Consider the following 22,220-nt stretch of genomic DNA (forward strand, 5'->3'; position numbering starts at 1 on the left):
ACCGTTATAGCTTTCGTAACAAGATCTTGACAACTGAAGAATGTAGTAATTAAAAATGTAGGAAAAAGAGCGCCAAGCATACTTTTTACGTTGATAATAAAGAGCGTTTCTACGCAAACTGTATTATTTATGTTAAAATTAACAAGAATGTTTCTAAAATGATATTAGATCACGAGTAGATTCTTGAGCCTATCGTTAAAATACGGACTAAAATACGACATAAATTTAGGCAATCATTAAATAAAACATTTCTATCACAGTATATTTTTTTTACTCGACAAACTGTTCTCTCGTTTTAAATATTGTTTTCAAAAGGGACAACAAGGGTGAACGGGGAATAAGGGTAGTACGCTAATATCGCTATGTTATAACTACGCGTAATGCATAAGCATTTATATTATTTATTGTACAGTTTATTTATCATTAATACCGCATCTCGATAGAGCTTGTATTTTGGTTCTTGGATGCAGCGCGCACAGAATTCAATCGCCCCTCTCTCTCTCTCAGCTCGTCTCTCTAATATTATGTAGAATGAAGAGAAGCTAAATATATTCTTCGACAATCTCTACTGTGCTCTCAACAAGTAACAAGTTATGTCGAAGCCAAGTGCGCGGCACACGCTGCGGTATGTTACAGCGTAATCTTTAGTATCTTTAAGTAGAAGAGGGTGAACGTGGCAACTCGCAAGGATTGCAACGCATTTTGTACTAAAAAAAGAAAAGAAACAACGCGCTCGCGCGCCTACAGCACATTAAATAGTACTTTTTCAGCTGTACAAAAATCTTCGTTCACACTACGCCTCCCGTTAATTAATACTAATGTTTAGCTTTGTCTTATCGCGACTGCGCTTACATCTCAGATAGTATATTTATATACGTGTATTCCAATGAACGTGTCTCTAGGAATACATTCGCTACATTTACAGGCACTATTCCCTTCAAAATCGAGTAATTACCGTCACCTGCGTTTCTACATGAAAAAAAAAAGGAGTTAAGATCTGCGTCAAACGTCTCGAATTTACATTCCAACTGAGACAATTGATATAATTCTAAGTAAAAGGTTCCTCTGGCCGATATACACTCATCTTCAACAACTTGATTATGTGAAACCGCTTTGGAAAAATATCTTGCTTGAGTCGTATCTTTACAGGAATGTTTCTCCCGATCCATTAAAGAACTTCCTTTTTAGTTAGTGCAAAACGATACTGTACAAATTCTCTCAAAACTCCGTCATATTGTAGTCTGCGTTATTTTCAATATGACGCAAGTGATAATTGCAATTGGATTTATACAATGATGCGCGATTTTGCGTGCTATCTCTATATTTAGAGAACTCGACGCACTTGCCAATGAAAGTAAAATTAACGTCATACGTACCGTTGATGGACAAAAGCAATTAATCGCTCGAAGTATTTTTGTTCAACAAGTCGTCAGTAATCTTAATTAAGACGGTTCGTGATACAATTATAAAATCTTATTTCGGTATCGATGGATGCTACTTCAGTCCGCGTATCGTCAGCAATGATTATATGTATAATGTATAGAATTTGGTCAAATATCACATTAAAACTCGAGTATTTTTATCCGATTTACCGAATAATCTTAATAATCGAGTATATCACTTCGATTCTTTCGATTTTAACTTGTTATTTACGGACATAAATGTACAAGAACTTTGTGCGTGAACCAAGAATTCAGTTCAGACACGATTCAATCGTACTCTATTTCTCGTATTCAAGAAAAACTATAGTCGTATCGTAATAGAAAATTATTTTAGTGGTTCACTTTAGTAGTGGGGACCATGATCCTGTCTTATTGTTTCAATAGAGAGTTGTGAATATTATGATCTTTTTTTTAGTTTAGTATAAAAGCCAAAAGGGTTGCAGCATTTGTACAGAGCAGTCGCTTTATACTCTCCGACATTCGCGTGACTCTGACGATACATTGAAAATGAAATATTAAAAAGAGGACAGAAGAGAGGCAACAAACCTTCGGGTTGTTATAGATATAATCCGAAATAACTTGTATCTGTGCTTTAACAATATGTGTTAACAATATACAGGCTGATATACTCGATGATGTCATTTCTACATAAAACTTAAAAGCACCATGTCCATTCGCGTATGGAGCGGCGTTAAAAATGGATCTACTTATTATGCAAGATCAGTAATTAAGATTAGGTATTTCTAACGCATCTTTCCGGTAGAAATTAACGAAAGAGAAAACAAAAATGATTTGCACGAGTATGTAAAATGTCAAAGAGATGTTTAATTAGATCGGTGACATGTAATGCGTTCAGAAAGAAAAGAACCTGTGAAAGACCTCGCGCGTGCGAGGACACGCGTTTATTTTTTTTTTCGTCGTTCGCGAAATATTCTTCGATAACTATTTTCTTTATAAACCTCACATAATCCTAATTATACACAAGATCAAAACGAATATCTACGTTTTCTATTCCCACAAAGGGCGAATAACACAATTTGCGTAAAGAATAGTATATAATCATGATTAAGATGCGACTTTTTTTTCTTACCTCCAAGATTTTGTCGTAAAAAGCTGTCCAAAGCTCGTTCTTAAAAAACTCGTCCTTTCTTTCCCGGTGCTCGATTGTAGAAGGGCGCGGAGAATCGCATTCTGAGCAAATAATGGCGCAGCTACCTACAGTCCTTGGCGAAAAGCTCGAACGTCTAATGTGTAGCATTTGTACCATAAAAAATTAAGCTTAAGTGATTTTTATACACTATACAAGAGCATCGTGTTTATTATATCATAACGTCGCGCTCAGCGAATCCCTCTGTTACGTTATCGCGCCACGATTAATTTCTCTCAAACGGACATCTCGTATCTCCCTGCCTGCCTCTCCTGTGACGCGTGTCACCGATCAACTTGCGTACCCGCGAGGAGCCGCAAGCGATAACAACGAAGGATGTACAAATATGCAGTCGTTATGTTATTCGTTCGCCGCCGCGGTTAGAGGCGGCGCCAGTTCAGTTCGAAGTCTATTCTGTGCGTGGCGGCACGTGAAAACGGTGAAGTCTCATTCCCCACCCGAGACGCCCGAGACACAAATGTTTATCACGTCCCGCCACGTCGCCTCTTGAGACTGATTCACTAGCGTCGACTGAGGTTCCGAGATGTCCGACGTTACTGGGCTCAGCGGTGGACTAGGTGTCGCCGGCGCTTCCTCGGACTGATTGCGATCCGTCGCCTCCGCGGCGTCTTGCTCGGCTTCGCCGTCGGCGAGCGACGTTTCCGATTGCGCGGAGCTGGGAGCTTTCGACAGCATACAATCTTGTGCTCGCAACGATATAGAACTACCTTTATTGCTACTGCCATCCTCACCTAAAAAACCAACGAGGCATTAATATGACGAGAGTCGTGTTTTCTTTTTTTCGCAGAAGTTTAAACGCGCGTATTTTACTAAATCAATTCGATTGTACTATGAGAATAACGTTAGACGTTTTACAGGAAAAAAAAACTTGTACAGGCAACATAAACCGATAGAAAATAAACTTAATACGACGCATTTTAAAAGTTAATTGTAAGTGAACCGAAGATAATTAGTTATTGATCAAGAATGTTAAAAAATGTTGTACTTACCACAAGGCCTAAGAACGAGGTAGAAGAGCAGGTCGGAGAGGGATATTATACCGATCACTTTATCATCATCGTCGATCACTACTAGCCTATGAACCTATGGATAAATAAAACAAAAATATATTAACAAGAATGAACATTGATTGTCGCCAGTGAATAATTCAACAGTGTAGGAAATTAATAATCGACACAACTGGCAAATTCTAATTGAAGAAATTTATTGCGAAAAATATTACCTCAGCCAGGATTTGCGAGACACCCGCCTAGAGTGTAGGGAGGTGTTCAAACCCTGGCTGAGGTAATATTTTTCGCAATAAATTTCTTTAATTAGAATTTGCCAGTTGTGTCAATGATTAATTCCCCAATTTCGTAGATGCTCAAATTACAGAAAAGCTCCCCTACCTCCGCTCTGACAATCCTTTCCATTATAGTGAACAGTGTCTCGTCTAATTTGCAACTCTGAACGCCTTCGAACCATTCATTGCGGTGCTCATTTGCTTCGCGCAGCGAAACGTCTAGATTATTGTATGTCTTTTCCGCCGCCAAGTTCTGAAAAAGCCAAATACTTGAGCGTTAGCGCGCGCAACCGCACGGTACAATCTCGCCGCAACATGATTTAGGGAAAAAGTGTGACTTACAATAACATCGAACTTTGAATAGATGTTCACTAACTTCCCCTCGGAGTCGACAATCGGCAATGCCGAGACTCTCCTCTCCACGAATTTTTTCAGCGCTAAAATTATGCTAGTCTCCTCCGTAGCTGTTTCTATGTTCTCGAATGTGCCTATCCTCAACTCCCTCAGCGTTTTGTTGGTGAAAGATGGTTTCGGTAACTCGTGGATCTGCCAAATTGCGAGCGGATTAAAACAGATTCGCTCCAGCGAGTAATGCCATTCATTCGGATAGACGGCTACGCGTACTCACATATAGGAAAAGAAACCTAAGTATTCGTTTATGCGTCAAGATATAAAGGACGTTTCCGGTGTCGAGATCTATCACAGGCAATCGGTGGATTCTGTTTTGTATTAAGGTCCTGATAGCCTCGTACAGCGACGCGTCCGGCCCGATGCTTACAAGAGGGTGGACTTGGTCCTTCAGGACTTCTGCAAGTCAATAATTTCCTGGATATAATTCCACGGTATCGTGAAGGACGAGTCCTGTCGTCGCGTATCCGATAGGACACTCAGACTAGAGTTCAATTATCCTCAAATTCGAGGGAGAGCTAAGTGCCGCGACAGGGTGTTTAGTTTATTGCGAAAAATTATAATAAAACTATTTAAACCCTAACACCCTGTCGCGGCTCTTAGCCCACTTACTTTATTCCTTCGAATTTGTATTTAACATATCCGAGCCTCATGTATTTATTATTTCAATTATTCTGTTCGCGCGACCCACAAGCCGCCTCGCCACAAGAAGAGGTCGAACTTACTTCTCCACGTATCTAGCTCGTGCTCTTCCAACTCGTCCATTGTCACCGACGGACTGGTGTAATACATCTGAAGTATCTTTATGAAATCCGTTATAGTCAGCATGCCGACGAACTGCTGCCGAGAACTGTCCCACAACGGCGCGGCCCTCACCCCTGAAAAAATATCGGTCGTTACCGAGCGCCGTTTTTCGCGCGGGTCCCACGTAATCGGGTGCGAACTTACCATTGTAGACGAGAGCGAAGAAGGCCTTTTTAACGAGCAGATGAGTGTCGAAGACGACCAGCTTGGCGCTGGTCGGTATTAGGTCGTAGCATTTGTGAAACTTGAAGAACTTGACGTAGATCTGCGACTCGTCCTCCTCTGAAAGCCCAAACAGTTCGCAGTAGAGAAGAGCCTTCTGGTTGCGGCGGAGCATTTTCGTGCGCGGCGCGGCTGCTCAAAACTTGATACACGTTTCGTATCGCACGCACGTAATTTGCGTGCTGTCCCGCCGTTCGCCGCGTAACACGCCAACGTTTTAATTAATATCCCGCAAATTGTCCGTCACTATCCGAGATGCGAGCACGTTCGAGGGAGCACCCGGTTTTTTTTCTCTCCGCGACTTCTATTACGATTCACCTAAGGAAACACCTAAGAGTCTACCGAAGTTTCGTCCCCGAATACCACTCGGTGCTTTATCTCGTTGGGTAAATGTTCGTTCGGAGCGAACGCCAATTCTGCTGAAATTCTGTTAATACGCATCTTCCTTTTGATAATGTAACACGGATCTCGATGACCCAGTTTGGAGTTCGAACGAGTTAACGATATTACATAACGCGGTAATGGGACTTGATTGAATGACTGATAAATTGCAATTAAGCATCTCGGAAGCTCGATTATACATCCGGAGAGAAGTTATATCCGTAAAATATCGTCGATGTATTCACACTTTAAAAGTACACATTGCAGATAAAGGATTGCGGTAACAAGATAAGAGCCATATTGTTCGCTAGAAGCGATGAGTAACGTCACGAGGAAAAAAAAATGATGGTAAATTGCACGAGAAGAACAACAGAATTACCGCGGCGTATCTTCGATTAACTGCGCGACGTGATGGAAAAGAGGAGTTTCCAAGAATTGTCTCGCACGCAAAATGGTGACGAAATGCACACGTACAACATTTATTAATGTTGCAATACGGTGAACGAGTAAAACATTTCTTTTTTTTGTTAAATCCACATAATTAACGGGGATTAATAACGGCGTCACAATTACCGAAAAGAAAATATCGAGAGAGGACTATCGAGCTGGGGCGTAACTCTTTTTCGCGCGTCGCCGAGGGAAACGCGTCGAGAAACCGTGAACGAGAGAACGGACACGACGACAGGCGTCACGTTTACACAGCGATCACTCCAGCGGCAACGCACGTTCAGCGATTCTTTCGGGATCGCTGGGCGTCTGGCGACTTGGCCGTTACACAGATTGGGATACGCGACCGCGACCGCGCGACTGATCGGAGGCGAAAGAGAACGCGGAGTCACGAACAGCTGGCAACTCGAGCGAGGCGAGTTAAAAGTCCCTCAGTCTGTGTGCGTGTGTGTTGCTGCATGTACGTGCATCCGGTAGAGCAACGAGTGCGCCAGCCGTTAGAAGGAAGCCCGCGGCCTCTCTTTCCCGTAGCGCGGAGGTTTCACAACGCGCGCGTTCCCTCCCGTCCATCCCGTTATAGGCCTGGACAGAATGGTTGCCTCGTGCTTCTAAGACGTTTGACGGTCCAAATTTAGGTAACGCACAATAACTGTAGTCTTAAGCCAACGGCACACGACGCTATTTTCCCCACTGGATTGCTTACGAGAACCGGTAAGGACGCGGAGTATTAGATCAGGTGACTCAAGGCCGAATCCTGATTGGCTCTCGCGGCAATCCAGCGGGAAAAATAGCGTCGTGTACCGTTGACTTTAAGTCCCAGTCTACAACAGATGATTTAAACGCGGAGCCCTGAAAGCCTGTGTCCGCGATGCTGGAGCTGTTCCATAAAAGCAGCGAGTTGATTGGCTACACATTTCTCGGAACTAGAACTTGGACCAAGTTCTAGCATCGCGGACGCAGGCCTTAAGAAATGGATCGATCACAGTCGAAAATAAAGAGGATGCTCGGCGGTGATTGGCCAATTTTTTGGGGGCCTAGGGCTTAAATCACCTATTGTAGACTGGGACTAAGAGTACAAGACATTCTCATTCTAAGCCCTTGCGACTGGAGACGCAAGGCAGTTATAGTGCGTCACTGCAAGACAAAGACTTAAAACGTAAAGCACTGTCTTGAGCGTACGGGAACAGCCATTCTGCTCGTGCCCTAACGTTGCGAGAGACTCCTCTGGGGTAGAGTAGGACGCCTATTACGAGCGAGAGCCCGATCGAATCCCCCGACCTAGAACCGAGACGCAATATTGACATTCGTATCCGCGACTCGGTGATCTCGGTCGCTTGAATTAACCGAAGGTACGAGACGTGGGGTCTCATCGATCGCGTTTCGTAAACAACAGCGCGTTCCGTCCCGGCAGCTTGGCCAACAGTCACGGCCCGCGATACCTTTGGACAGGATCCAGGCGAGCTCGTCCTCGAGGGGCGGGTCCTCCACCTCGAACTCCTTGATGAGGTCCTTCGAGTACACGGGATCGTCGTCCTGGCCCCACCAGGCCGCCGCGACCTGCCTTAAAGCGGCGCGAACACTTGCGGAGTCCGAGTAGTAGTGCAAGGCCAGCATCGCTCAACATCGCCCGCGTCGATCGTCGACGACACCCGTCCCGGCGGGAATCAACCAATCGCCCGGGATACCCGCGACTGCCGCATCCTCCACCCCGGGGATCTGGCGACGTGTCCTCGACGCTGGCTCTTTATTCCGAGGAAACCCCCGCTCAAGCTGCTCATGCCTCAGTTTCGGCCTCGCGTTTACGGCTGCGATATCGTGCCGAGCCTCCTCCCAATTTAGCGAACAAATCGCCCCCCCCGAGAGTCTCCTCGGAGTCCTTTTTGCCAATCGTCTCCCGTCACCAGGATCCCCCTCTCATGATCTACAACGCGGTGTCCGGCCTCCCTGTCGCTCTCCACGTAGACCTCCACGCAAATCGACAGCCTCGTCGCTGGCGAGCACCACGACTGCCCAGTCGATCCATCCTCAACGGCTCGCTACGACCGTCTCTCTTTCGCTCCCGCGCTGGCCTCTGCTTCTTCCTCGTCGTCGTCGTCGTCAACCAACGTGCCAAGAATAACCGTCGCTAGTGCGTCTTGCCAAAAGAGCGAGGCGCGCCAAGTCTCGCATCGTCTCCTTTCGTTAGGACGTTTGTTTTTTCATCTTTATCTAATAATCTCGAAACGCCGCGACGTAAACAACGCCTGGGCCGCCGACGATCGATGCCCGCGACGTTTTAACTGTACCAACTGGAGCGCGTCTCATCCGCGATCCAACTGATCGCGCATTCCCTTCGGCCTCGTCTTATCGTGCCCGACAACGCGTCGCGCTGCCCTTTCGAATTCATCCCCTCGCCGTCCTTTCAGACCCGGAGCACGTGTCGACACGCGCGCGCGCGCTCACGAACGCGACATTTAATCCTGGAAATACAGTCGGCGGCGACGGTTTCCAGTCGAGCGGGCTCGAACGTGGACGAAGGCGCGGGGATCGACCCGCGCCGCGGGTCCACCGGTGACGGCGGAATCCGACGCACGTAATAATAAACTTATCGAACCTGGGCGCGGGGGTCTGCCCCATGACCTAGACCTAGATAGGAGGGAGCGCGCGCCAGTGCGACGTAGAACGCGACCGAGCGAAGCTGTGTATCGCGAGAGTATCCCTCCCCCTCGCTCTTAACGCCAGCTGGCCTCCCGGGAGCTCATCGATCGCCGCCATGCACTAGGACACGTCGGAAGACCTAGTACCACGATTTCGAGGGGGGAAAAAGCCACGCGGGGCCCCCGCGAGGGAAAACACGTGGGGGGGCTCCGCTCGCGGCGTACGTCGCCGACGCTCTCTATTCAACGCCGATCCTAATCGAGTTGTCATTCACGGCGCGCCACGTCCGAAGGATGCAAACTCCACTATTGTGATTCTTAATTGAACCGAGGGGGGGCGACGGGGACGTACGCGCGCTCCGAAGACCTCGATGGCTTTTTGCAGCGCGAAATTAGCTTCTTCAAGTCCGATAGAGTCTTTGATCGACGTTAAATTTATAACAGCGTCGAACGTTTGAGATACTACATCAATTCCCTTCCGATAAAGGGATATTTCTCCTCTCGGCGCACACATACATCGGAGCCTCCGTTCGTGCAACGTTCCAAGATTAATATCATTCGAATTAACGAATTGAATTGCGGACGCGAGACCCTCGAAAGCTCGCTTGTTACGAGCATTCCGGTGGGATTGTTCGAGCAGGCTCTTATTATTCCGGTCGACCGATTTGCGAGTAAAAGCGCTGTAATCTCGTCACGAGCGATTTCCAAAAGACTGATTTACGGGACGAAAGAATAAGCAAACGGAACTCACCAAGATCGGACAGTGAGACTTTCTCCAGGAAGGGATCCACCACCGGCAGCTGCAAATTAGAGACAGAGAAATTAGTAAAGTGCATTCCGAAACGCAGTCGTTGAAGATCGTGTCGCTACAGGCGACAATTCTTTTGCGAAACAAAAAAAGATCCGCTCGTTAGGCCCCAAATCGTTGCCGCTAAAAATCACAGTGGTATTTTCTCCAAGTCGATCTCTCCTTAATCTCAAAGTGAGCGAAGAATCACGCGCCAAGGTTAATGTTTTTCTCGTGTCTTAGGGAAACCCACGCGAGAAATCCACCCACCATTTCTCTACTTCCCTGCCTTCATCCCTTTTTCATGGCCGAGAATTTACGTCGAGGATTACGAGGACTTGCTTATAGCGAATTCGGTTGCTTGCACCAGTGCGCACTGAGGCTCCTGTTTACAGTCAATTCTTGTATTTAAAGATCGTCTTAAATATCTCTTGAAATATTCAGCCGCACGGTAAAATGTAAAATGTCCAAATTACATTTTGTTAAATTCATTTTATCATAAAAAAATATGTTAATTTCACGCTAAATTTATTTCAAATTATTTTGAGATTTGCATTTATTTTGTGTTAAAATATTAACAGAGTATTAGTGTGATCATTTAAAGTGTCCATATTATGATAAGTTAACACAAAAGTTTGTGCGGACCGTTCGGGACATGTGATATCTGTTAAAAGTAACACAAATTTTCCAACTGTGCAGTAAAATGATCTGCGTAACGTACGGGCCATCTTTTGGCTAAATACTCTCTGAACGTGTAATTAAGCCAAAGTTACGTGTAAAAAAATGACTGTAAGCCCTAGCGTGCACTCGGTGCGCACTAGCAATCGAGTTCGCTGTCAGAAAGATCGTCTGTCCAAAAAAACAAAGAAGAAGAGGAGGCGGGAAATACCAGGGTCCGTTTCAGCAAGGATCTCGGGCTGAAGGTGTGCCGCCTCTTGATCCTCGTGTACCAGTTCGTGAGGACTCCGGAGCCCGTGGCTTGCGCCACGTCCGGGCTCTTGGCGATACTCCCGGTCGGCTCGCTCGTCTGACGTCGGAACAACATCTCGCGGCTCGTTCGAAAAAAAAAAAGAACGAAAGGGGGCTAGTCTAAACGAGCCGCGGCCCCCTCGGAGAGTCTCTCGACGGAGGAGAGACTCGCGCGACGCGCTCTCGTGCGGCGCTCAAAGTCTATCGATCACAGCTCGCGATCACGTATCCCTCATCCTCGACCTCGACCTTCTCCTCGTCGTCGTCGTCCTTCCCGCCCGGGAGCGCGAAACTCGGCGACGATCGGCCACCGACTCAGCGCAGCTCGCTGGATCTCGCGTCTACGCGACTGTGTTTACGTCGCCGCGACGAGCGGAGGCACGGCGTTAACACGTCCTCGCTTAACACCTCCGCCGGTGTTACCCGCGAGCGCGCTGTCCGGGATATTTTCGACGGTGGCATAACTCCCTCGCTCGTCGGCTGGACGCGGAGCGGCGGGAACGCACACGCCGCGCGCCGGCACGCACGCACGACGCGCACGCGGTCGGCTAATTGCGCTGCAGCCTGCCAAGAATTCGCGCGACTCTGTCAATAGACCGTGGCTCCGATAGTCCCGCGAGCCGCTACGCGGGTATATCGGATGACGTAACGCAATTTAGATCTCCTCGCCGCGATGCACTCTCTCCGCGCTCCCGAAAGCCGCGGCTTCTTTTTCTCCGCTTCTCTCTCCGTCCAATCTCTCTCCGCCCGCTCTGTCGCTCGGTCAACGGGGCCAGGGAATTAATCTCGCGGCCGGCGACTCGTGTCCGTTTCTACGAATGCAGATTGACTTTAATCTCGGATTAACTTACTTTCCGCCTTTTTCTTAGAACTGGAAAGGGACGAGGAGGTCAGCCGAGATTCAAAGTCAATCTACGTTCGTAGAAACGGACGTTGTCAGCCCTTCAGTCGTCGCGCTAATTTCTCGCGACGGTCGTGACGCAGGTGATCCTGGCGTAAAAAAAAATCAACAGGGCTGGGAAGTAACGAAGTTACAGTTACTTTATGTGCATTTTAAACCTCCACAGATCGCACCAGGCCTCGCGTTTACGCGTAAACGCCTTTATCGACGCCTTACAATTCAAATGCAGATTCGATACTTTTCTTTGCGTTACTGAATATCGACGGAACTAATTGAGAGAATGGATTAGTATTACTTAAAAATCTTGGATATAGGCAGAATAGCTAATTGCGATTTTACGCGGGGTAAAATTCGTAAAAGATTAGAGTTACGAACAATCCAAATAATTCAATTACTAATTGTGGGCCCCAAAATGGGTTGCTGACAATGCTGACCCTCTCTTTCCCCAGAGTACACTTCAATGTATCATAAAATCGAATCGATATAGCGCCAATCATATATTTTAATCTTAAATAAAACATTCTAAAATCTAGAATAAAATAAGAGCACGTATCGTCTTTTGTCGAATATCGCGGTGCCAACTACGTGCGTCGTAAGACGGAGGGAAAATTTATTCTAAACGCAAGAATATATAAAGCGACTCTTGTCTCAATATAGCGAGTCAATCTGTTTTAATTCGATAGAGGAGAATAAGAATTATTGATTTTTATTTTGGTATCGTCTTATTTTTATACCAAATGAGGCTGCGAGAAATATAAATGCGTTAAGAATATGTTTCTTCTTTTCTTCTCGGTAACAGAAATCCTTTCTGAGGGTGCGGGTTCGCGCGGAGATCTCCTTCGGGAAATAAAATATATTCACGACACATCACGCGACGACCGGAGGGTTAAACGGGATATCCCGCGAGATTCACGCGGAGCCGCCTGCGCGCGTTTTAAATCGCCGACAGGGTTGACAGCACGCGGCCCACGCGATTTTATTAAACGCCGAGTATCTCAAGGAAAGACATAATACGGCGACGCCGACGCGGTCTTCGTTGTGGATCACCGGCTCGAAAAGCGCCCCGGCTTTTTTTTCCTTCCCTCCCCGTAGCCGCAGGGTCGTCTTTTTCCGACTCGCGCGACCGGGCGGCTCATTCGATCCGCGCCAAGAATAGTAGAACGATAGATAGCGCGGCACACGTAACAAGTGTAATAAACAAACGTGCGAGAAAGGAGGCGCCAAGCACCTCTCCCTCTCTTTCTCGCGCGCGCTATATTTATTACATCATCAATAAGATCCGGTATTTGAGCGAGCGAGCGGAGTTTACTCGGAGGAGAGAGAGAGAGAGAGAGAGAGAGAGAGAGAGAGAGAGAAAAAAGACGAAAATCGAAGACGGTGTCGCGCGAAACCGATTCACACCGTGTCCGCCTGGTCTCGAATTTAAAAATACCCGCCGGACGGGAACAACGTCCGTGGTTTCTGGCGGAAATTCTAGCCTTTTGGGTGGCCAGCGGACCGCGCGCACTTTTATCCACGGCCCTTTTGCTCGTTTTCCTCTTCATCGGTCACTCGGCGAGATCCGAGGATTGACTCAGCGCGGCGCGGTCTTCGGCGCGCGAGGGACGAAACAGCCGGCGGAGCGTCATTCGGCGCGGCTCGTTATCGTCATGGGCGTGTAACGTGGGACTTTTTTTTTTGCAACAGCGGGGCGTAGGCGCGCGCGACGAAGTTTCGATACAACGCGGGACGTCCGCAAGGCCGCGGACGTGAGATAAAAAGTACCCGCGTGCGTCACGCACGCACGCGGGATGGAGGAAGGGGAGGAGGACCGAGGCGCGCGACACACTCGCGGCGCGGCAACTTGTTGACTTGTCTACTCGCGCGCGGTTCGCAACCCGGACTCTCGGGCTTCGCGAAATGCTCGCGCGCGCGCGCGCGATCTGGAGAATCGCGTAAACCACGGCGACGCCCACGCGAGAATTCCACGAGAATTCGCGCGAGTCCCGCCGCCCCCGCGCGACGCGCCGGTGGCAGCCGACGCGGATCATCGAGGCGTTTCCCGTGCGCCGGGAGGTAAACCGCTGACCAGAATCACGTACACCAATGCCTACTAATGTATTCAAATGATTTCACCGACCGATGCCCGGAGGATGGGTGTCAACGTCTTTTTAAAGGCCGCGATGCTAGGACCTGGTCCAAGTGCTAGTTTCGAGAAATGTGCAGCTAATTAACTTGCGGCTTTCCCGTAAAAAGTGTAAGTTGATTGGCTACACTCTTTTCGAAACTTGGACACAGTTCTCGGATAGTCGACGCAAGGCTTAAGGCCTGTGTCCACGATGCCAGAACTTGGTCCGAATTCTAGTCTCGAGAAATATGTAGCCAGTCAACTCGTAGCTACTCTCCGTAAAGGCTGCAAGTTGATTGGCTACACCCTTTTCGGAACTTGAACACAGTTTTCGGATAGTCTGCTTTGCTTGGCTTCCGTCCACGATGCCAGAACTTGGTCCAAATTCTAGTTCCGAGAAATGTGCAGCCAAACAACTTGCAGCTTTTCCGTAAAAAGACTCCGTCGAAACCACCTGCCAGTCCAAGTCGTGGGATAATTCTCTCTTTCGGCAGTAGTGCCCGGTGGGCATTACTTTATCTTATTGTCTCATTTCATCTCGTTTTACATCTTTTATAACGCCACAGCAAGGCCAAATGACACCCACTGATGCCCAAAAAAACGACCGGTAAAGGCCTAGATCCTGTACACCACAATGCTCTCAGCGGTTTACCCTTCGGCCGGACGCGATACGCCCGCTGAGTATTATTTCGGCCAGGCCCTCCTCCCGCCCTCCCGCGTCAATAAAGATTACGAGCCCGAATCACACGAGATTCGTTATCTGGAAACGTTCGCCGCGGCCAGAGAGAGAGAGAGAGCGATAGGGATCGCAGCCGCGTGTATATATTTAAACGCGGTTTGCTCGCCAGATGTGGGGAAAGGGTCGAATTACTCGAGATCTATAGGAAGCGAACGCGCGTCAATTATCTCTGCGCGCGCGGCGAGAGGAACGAGCGTTTCGTCTTGCGCGTTTGCGCCGGCAGGCGCGGTCCGGCGATACTTAACGAAACTGTCGTATCTAAATATAATTCCGCGCCGCGATTGTTTGCAAACACCCCGGCCGTCCGGCATTCGGTGGTCCCGGCGTCCGTGAGAAAAGCCGCCGGAGTGAGTGATCTCAGTGGAGGGAGGCGTGCGGGTCCCCGTCGTCGAGGATCGACGATCGAGAGCGCGCGGCGGAGCGCGCGACGTCTCGTCGGTCCTCGCACGCGCTAATTATGACGCAACGAAAACTCCATGTTCCGCGTGCGACAGAGAAAACCAGTTTTTCCCACTTCTCGCGGGCGTAGAGGTCGGAGGGAGCGCGGAGAAACGTCGAAAAGGCAACCTCGACGTCGGCATTATCGCGACTGCGTTTCGATAATCTCTCTCGCACTCTCGCGCGCGCGCGCGCACACCCCGAGTGTGACCGTGAAAGCGGCGCGGCCGAGGGTGGCGGCGGGTCAGGGCCACGCGAGCGCGAAGGGACGCGGCGCTTCCCGAAAGCGCGCGCCGCGCGCGCTATCGCTGCGCTCACGTTTTTCTAGCAACAAGTGTTCGTCTGGTGCCGTGTCGCTCGTCCCGGCCCGGCGCGGCGGCCGCCCGACGACGGGGAGATCGAACTACGTCGTTACATCGCGCGCCTCCTCCCCCGGGGATCCCCCGAGAGAGCCGTCTCGCTCGCGCGTTCGATCGAGCGCCCGAGAATCAATCAATCGTGGACACCGAACTCGCGAACGCGCACCGGCGGATCGCGTGAGAACCGGGCGCCGAGAACTCGACTTCTCCGTCCGCGGACGCGACACAACAGGCACGTTCACGCCCCCGCGAACGGCGATTAATCGCTCGCACCCTCCCCCCCCCCCCGAGACGCGGCGCTTCGTTAATCGCGAGCGCCTACCGCTGCTGCCGCCGCCGCCGTCGTCGTCGTCGTCGTCGAGATACCTCGACTCCACCGCCGATCTCGCGACAAAGAACCGACCGATTTTCTCGGGACACGCACTCTGTCCTCCTATCTCTTCTTCCCTCCCGCTCTCGCTCGGCCGCTCGCGAGAGAGGGAACTCTCGGAAAAAATTTCACCGACGCGGAAGAGAACTCGCGCGCCGACAGGTGACAGGCGCGAAATCGGACCGCGACTCCCGTCGCGGACGTTGACGCTCGTCGTTCGGCGAATGACAGACCGGAAGCCTGATCCCGGATCGCGGCGGGGAGGACGCGTCCTCGGTCGCGAGGACGCCGCCAAGGGAGGACGGGCGAGAGGAACTCGCGGAACTTGGACGGTCGTCGTCGGCGCTTCCTCGGCGACCGTCCGACGCCAGCCGACGGTAGCTCGTGCTCAACTGGATCACACCGTCCAGGCCGGCGCCCGACGACGGCTCGCGACACGTTGTGTGTATGAAATTTACGGCGCATCGACGCTTACATGCGCGCACGACGGCGCGCCGAGACGCGCGGGACGCACGAACGCCTCCTCGAGGCTTCTCTCGTCGGGACGCCTCCGTCGCGAGCCGCGCGATTAATTCGATTCGCCGTGCGTCAGCACGGATTTTTAAGTACTCCTTTCGCGGGTTCGGAGCAAGGGCCAGGGCCAGGGCGCCGCGGGCAAGGGCGCGTCCTCGAACGACGTCGTTTTCCACGGGTCGGTCCACGCGAGTCCGGATCGCGCCGGCGACCATCGCGACGAGAGATAAGGACGTCGATAAGCGCGCAAATATGTACTCAGCGCGCGCAAACGGCGAGGTAAGAGTAAACGGAAAGCACGAGGGGGGAGGGAGAGGACTCGAGGCTCGCGAGACAACATCGTGCTAGCGGCGAGACTTGGTTTTTACAATTCTGGTTACTAGGAAGAATGAACGCGCTGGCGAACGATATTAATTCTTTTTCTACGTGATCGGGATGATCCCGATAGAGATGTGAAGAGAGAGAGAATTTTTTTAAGGCTTGTGTCCACGATCCAAGAATTGTGTCCAAGTCCTAGTTCCGAGAAATGTGTAATCAACTGTTACGAAAAAGCTGCAAGTTGACTGGCTACATATTTCTCGAATCGAGATCCCGGACCGATTTCTGACATCGTGGACACAGGGCTTTAAAGTTCCACGATGCTAGAATTTGGTCCAAGTCCTAGTTCCGAGAAATGTGTAATCAACTGTTACGAAAAAGCTGCAAGTTGACTGGCTCCATATTTCTCGAATCGAGATCCCGGACCGATTTCTGACATCGTGGACATCAGGGCTTTAAAGTTCCACGATGCTAGAACTTGGTCCAAGTCCTAGTTCCGAGAAATGTGTAATCAACTGTTACGAAAAAGCTGCAAGTTGACTGGCTACATATTTCTCGAATCGAGATCCCGGACCGATTTCTGACATCGTGGACACAGGGCTTTAAAGTTCCACGATGCTAGAATTTGGTCCAAGTCCTAGTTCCGAGAAATGTGTAATCAACTGTTACGAAAAAGCTGCAAGTTGACTGGCTACATATTTCTCGGATCGAGAACCCGGACCGATTTCTGGTATCGTGGACACAGGCCTTTAGAAATATCGAAATGTCGACTGTATTTACGTTTCAGACGCGTTACGGGAGATATGAATCGCGCGAGTTGTCAGGCTCCTGATGTGCGAATAGATAAGGCGAGAGATGTACCGACGATCGCCGCAATCTCGCGTGGATAAATTACCAACGCGCGGCAAACTTATCGCGACATTCCCAGTTTATCGTTGGCAGCGGGTTCCCTTATCGACGCTTCTGAATTTTACAATGGGCTCTTGTCTCGCTACGGTAAGGCAGAGATCGCGAGCCGGCGCGCAAACTTGGGACATGCCTTATACATATTTCGTCAGGGTTTAACGTCTACGCGTGAAACATAATCAACATGTAAATTTTATGTTTAACGCGTTACGCAAGCAATGACTAATTCATGGATCGTCGAACATTTATATTTCATTGCACTTTACGTTTTGTCTGCGATTTTATTGTCAATAAATTTTGTTCGGGCGCAATTTTTAGCGCCCAAGCTAAAAACTTAATAGACCGCGAATCAGTAAATAATAATATTCCTATATTAATATCATGTATCTTTTATGCGACTGCACAACTAATTAATAAATAAATTATAACTGAAATGCATCTATGTATCGATTCTTTTTTACCTGATCTAAAACTACTCTTTTATTTTTAGGACTGCAGTTAAAAAAATTAAATAATTAACGACTCAGTTAATTCGGAATAATTTACACTGTTATATCGTGAAAAAGGTTCGCGTAAACGTAACGTAAACAATCCATGTACACGTAACCGGTGAAATTTACCGCACAACCCTGATATTAATAACACTGTGACTTTTAGCGTAACACATTCGCGCAAATGTGTAATTCGAACAGCGATTCCCGATGACGACGTATCGACTTACCCCTCGCGCATCCCTGAAGAGTATGGCAGCGTGAACCGGATCCAGGCAAGCGTCGGATGCTCGGTGAGGTATCGCAGGTGTCCCGAGGGATAATCTCCGTGCCGTGGGATCCAATGAACTTCTCCTGTGCGCGCCTGAAACAAGCGGATTGTATGCAGTCGATTGGCGAAAACGAGAAGAGATTTAAGGGAGAGACAACGTCGACGGTTGCATCGACGTGCGCACGGAGGGAATTTTCTCTGAAAATTTACCCCCAAAGTCATGCAATCGTGAGACAATACGGCACTCCGAGGAACTTTATGGGAGCTTTTTCTTAAATGCCATGTTGTCTCACGATTACATCATTTTCAGGGATCTTGAAATTTTAAGGGAAAACTCTCACCGTGTGCGAAGAATACGGTTCTGCAGTCGATTCCTCTTGTTATTCTAATCGTGATTAAGCTAGCGTAGACGCCACACTCAAAATCCAAGTGTTATTTTTTATACACACATATCCGTAATGTGATGAAGGCACTTGTACGTTTCTTGTCGTTAAAATCGCAACACGCGACTCGACGTACGTCATTTTACACGTTTTTTTTGCTATTTAAAATGACGTGTAAGTCACGTCACATATCGCGATTTCAAACGGCAAGACGCGTGTAAAATGTGCCATTAACAGATTACACATACAATGTGCATAAAAACAACGCACTTGCACTCGCAGTCAACTTACGGTCCGGTGAAAAATTTCAACGTTATACATTTATACATTGTTGCGCTCACGGTCCTGCGATTCGATCGTCACTGGACCTTTTTAATATACCAGAATTTTAAAAGAGATATCTTGCTTCCCAAAAATAAACTTATTAAATTCCGATCATTACACAGATTTTAATATAGCGCTCCTGAAGGAAACACAGAGGCCGGGAGCCTTTAAGCTAGAGCCACCGAAAGGCGAATATTTTACCCTCAGACTTTATCTCAACCGACGAAATATGCGACACGTAATATGTAAAATATTCACCCTTCAAAGCGAGAGGCGGTTCTTCCTTTGCGAAGAAAATGTATGTAATTACCTGTAAAAAAACGTAGAAAAATGTAGAAAAGAGGAAAAAGAAAACAGTCTCCGCGTGAAACAAAAGTATTTCCCCCGTACACTACGATCGCCACTCGGTATCTGCCAAGCTTTCGAGCTTGGCTCGACCGACTATGATCATGCCATGCGTGCTTCTGCCATTGTAAACAATTTTAATGGTTACGATTAGTCCCAATCGTCTTGGGTTTCGGCCCGTGACAGTCGGCCGTGTAACATTAGACAATTCATCGGCGGACGTACGAAATTTGTCATCGCGATTATTACGTAAAACGTGACTCGTTTTATTTACATTCCGCCCATGGAGAAATACGACTCGCGTCGTCCGGTGTATCCTTTTACCGGACGGAAAGGGATCTAATGTCGCAAGGCGATATCCCGTTTTTCGAATTCCCGCGGATTTCGCGCCGCGGAACAATTTCACGCGCGACCGTTCGCTCTCTCGGCCAATTTCTTCGGCCGCGTCGCGCCCGGGGGAAAAATTATGTAATCCCGTATCTGTTTGCGATGAATGCAAATGTAGCGTGGTGTGCCGTGGCGCGGGTATTTGTGCAAATGAGAGACTTATCTGCATTTCGTAGGGGGAAAAAAAAAAACGTTAACGTCGCCGAGACGTGCGCGATCGCCATTTGTCGGTTTGCGCGTCGAGTGTCGTGCAAGGGGGAGAAAAAGATTTTTTTTCCCACGTGATGTCAGCCGTCTTCTCTCAAAGTGTAATCACCCGGGGGACACACGGACTCGCGCTTGGTCAGCGAACGGTCGGCGGCAACCTACGGCGTTGCCTCTGACGAACGTTCGCCAAGGACGTTTTGCCGATGGCACGGTGAACGTCTCGCGAAGTAGCACGAGAGATCGAAATCGGAACCCACTCCGAGGAGGGCCCTCGCTTCGGCCTCGGTCCCGCGGTCTTGGAATTTTGTTTTTCTCACCCGGCGAAGGCCGTTTGCGCACGTTTCCACGATTAAATCCGCTTCCTCAGCGCGAGCCGTATCCGAGCGATATCCCCGGCTCTTTTATCGGCGGTGTTTATTTCACGAGCGCGTCTCGCGATACGCTCGCGCGCCGAGGCGGATGTTAGTCGGACACACGTTTGCGAATAGTTCGAATCGCCGCGGCGGATTTCGCGAGACGCGCTCGCGCGCCGCTTCAACAAACTAGTCCGCCAATCGGCTAGTTCCGCGAGGTCTCCTTGGGGAAATGAGCGGCGAGGCGGGTCCGCGGGTTTTCCGCTCGCGCGGAAAACTCGCGAGGGATCAATTGGCGTTGATCGTCTCCGAGAGAACGTTCGCGCGCGATCTTAAAGTGAAACGCGACGGATCGGGAACGAGCGATTACTTTCATTTCGCCAGGAACTCGCGTTGAACTCGATGATTATCACGTCCTTTGTGAGAACGGCGTCTCCCGACGACGCGTCTTAACTTATGCCGTTAAAGGACTGGTAATGAGCCGTCGTGCGCTCGTCGCAATTGTCATATGCGGTAATAATATATAACGCGACCGGGTCAAGGCGAGCTTACCGCCAATAATCGCCGAGCTTTATGACGGCTGAGCTTGCAGGATGAAGCGAATCGTTGACTATGCCAGAAATAGAATCGTTCGCGAAGATCGCGAGAAAACGCCAGAGATGCTAATCGGAGAGGGGGACGGAGAGGGGCGGGAGAGAGAGAAAAAAAAACTACGCCGCCGACACGAGAACGGAGGGGGGAAAAGAGATGCAGGCGCCATTTTTTAAATATATTTACATCCGATCGCATCTCGATATTTATGTGGAGTCGCGCAAAAAAGTCCCTCGTAAGACTCGATCAATCCTTTAATTGAAGCCTCGACGAGCTCGCGCCGAGAATATCAGCCGCGAAGTGTCGACACAGCGGTGGATCGAATCGCGGGGACACCACTTGCCGTGTACACGATTAATAGTGATTTCGTTAAACGCCCCGCCCGCGCCCCGCCGCCCCTTTCGTTCCGTTATTTACGACGTTCGCGTACATCGCGTCTAAATTGGCGCCAGAGTGCGCATTATAAAACCGGCGGTACCCACGCGGGAGCCGTGCATGTAACAGAAACAATATCGTACGCGGACGACGTCAATTTAGCGACACGCGAGAGAAATTTCCGCACGCGCCCGGTATACGAAAACATATTGCGCAACCAGAAACGCGGCCGGAAAATCGAAATACATCTGCCCGAGAGACACGCGATTAATCGTCGCGCAATTTGTAACGCACTTTTTTTTAGATTTACCGCGGCTCCACGATTATACCGGCCAATTTATTCGCTCCCCTTTTTTCAGAGATTCAAAATATGTACAGACAGCGTGTACTTAGAGTCGTAATGATAGTAATATTTTACGCGTAATATTACTATCATTATAGCGGGTAATATTGGGGTCGCCCTACTAGGTGTACATTTACATACGTCAGCAAGTTTACACCTTGTAGGTAAAATTATTGCCTTATACAGGGTGTCCCAGGAAGAAAGGTCAATATTCTGGGAGGTGATAGTATCGGTCATCTTAAGCAAACATGTCCATATGAATATATGTCCCATTCCCCACTGTTTCCGAGATGGAGCGCATTTGGCGGACGTCCTCGTTCGGATGAAAACACTGGGAAGCGTTCCACTTTCACGCAATGTATTGAAAGCCTTGGAAAACACTTTGCGATTCGAAATTCTGCGTGTAGGAAAGCGTCGACGGTACTCTTCAACAGCAGGAGTAGCACTACCGTCGCGTAAATATACAGTATATTCGACATTTGTGAATATGCGAGGCATTTCGAACATTTCTATGATACAATGTTATCAGCACAACAGTCAACAGACGTATCAGAGTGAATTCCCGCAGAGGTTCGTGAGGTTGGATGAATGGTGAAGTGTACAGAAAAAAAAAGTAAATATGCGAGACATTCAAGTGGCTCAATCACGGAAACAATGGGGAATAGGACATATAGTCATATGAACATTTTTGCTTAAAATGGCCGATACTATCACCGCCCAGAATATTGACCTTTCATCCTGGGACACCCTATCTAATAAGTAAACTGCTTGCTTTATTTCCGTTATTAATAGTGTAATCGTTACACTTATTGCATATGTAATTTTAGATACTTTTTTTTACAGTGTGTGGGTGCTCTTCTCGAAGCTGTTTTGTTTATACATCGTCGAGGGGTAAACCGCTGACCTAGATCATTTACCCAATGCCTACTAATGCGTTAAAATTTAACAGTAAT

At 48.8% G+C, this 22,220-nt stretch overlaps 1 protein-coding gene across 1 annotated transcript in view; it reads right to left on the minus strand.

Annotated features, from left to right (window-relative positions):
- Nucleotides 1-385: 385 nt before the first annotated feature.
- The window catches only part of LOC105569447 (dentin sialophosphoprotein), a 46,814-nt gene continuing 24,979 nt past the window's right edge, over nt 386-22,220 (minus strand). The window contains exons 7-15 of the mRNA XM_012025926.1: nt 17,919-18,052; nt 9,542-9,590; nt 5,249-5,386; nt 5,026-5,178; nt 4,521-4,699; nt 4,235-4,438; nt 3,999-4,145; nt 3,600-3,693; nt 386-3,341 (exon numbers count right to left, since the gene is read on the minus strand). Of these exons, the coding sequence (XP_011881316.1) occupies nt 3,037-3,341; nt 3,600-3,693; nt 3,999-4,145; nt 4,235-4,438; nt 4,521-4,699; nt 5,026-5,178; nt 5,249-5,386; nt 9,542-9,590; nt 17,919-18,052 (1,403 nt within the window). The 3' untranslated portion in view covers nt 386-3,036. The remainder of the gene's footprint in view (nt 3,342-3,599; nt 3,694-3,998; nt 4,146-4,234; nt 4,439-4,520; nt 4,700-5,025; nt 5,179-5,248; nt 5,387-9,541; nt 9,591-17,918; nt 18,053-22,220) is intronic.

This window comes from Vollenhovia emeryi, unplaced genomic scaffold (genome assembly GCF_000949405.1).
Source record: "Vollenhovia emeryi isolate VEMERY1.0 unplaced genomic scaffold, V.emery_V1.0 DF939124.1, whole genome shotgun sequence".
In the NCBI taxonomy this organism is placed as follows: domain Eukaryota; kingdom Metazoa; phylum Arthropoda; class Insecta; order Hymenoptera; family Formicidae; genus Vollenhovia; species Vollenhovia emeryi.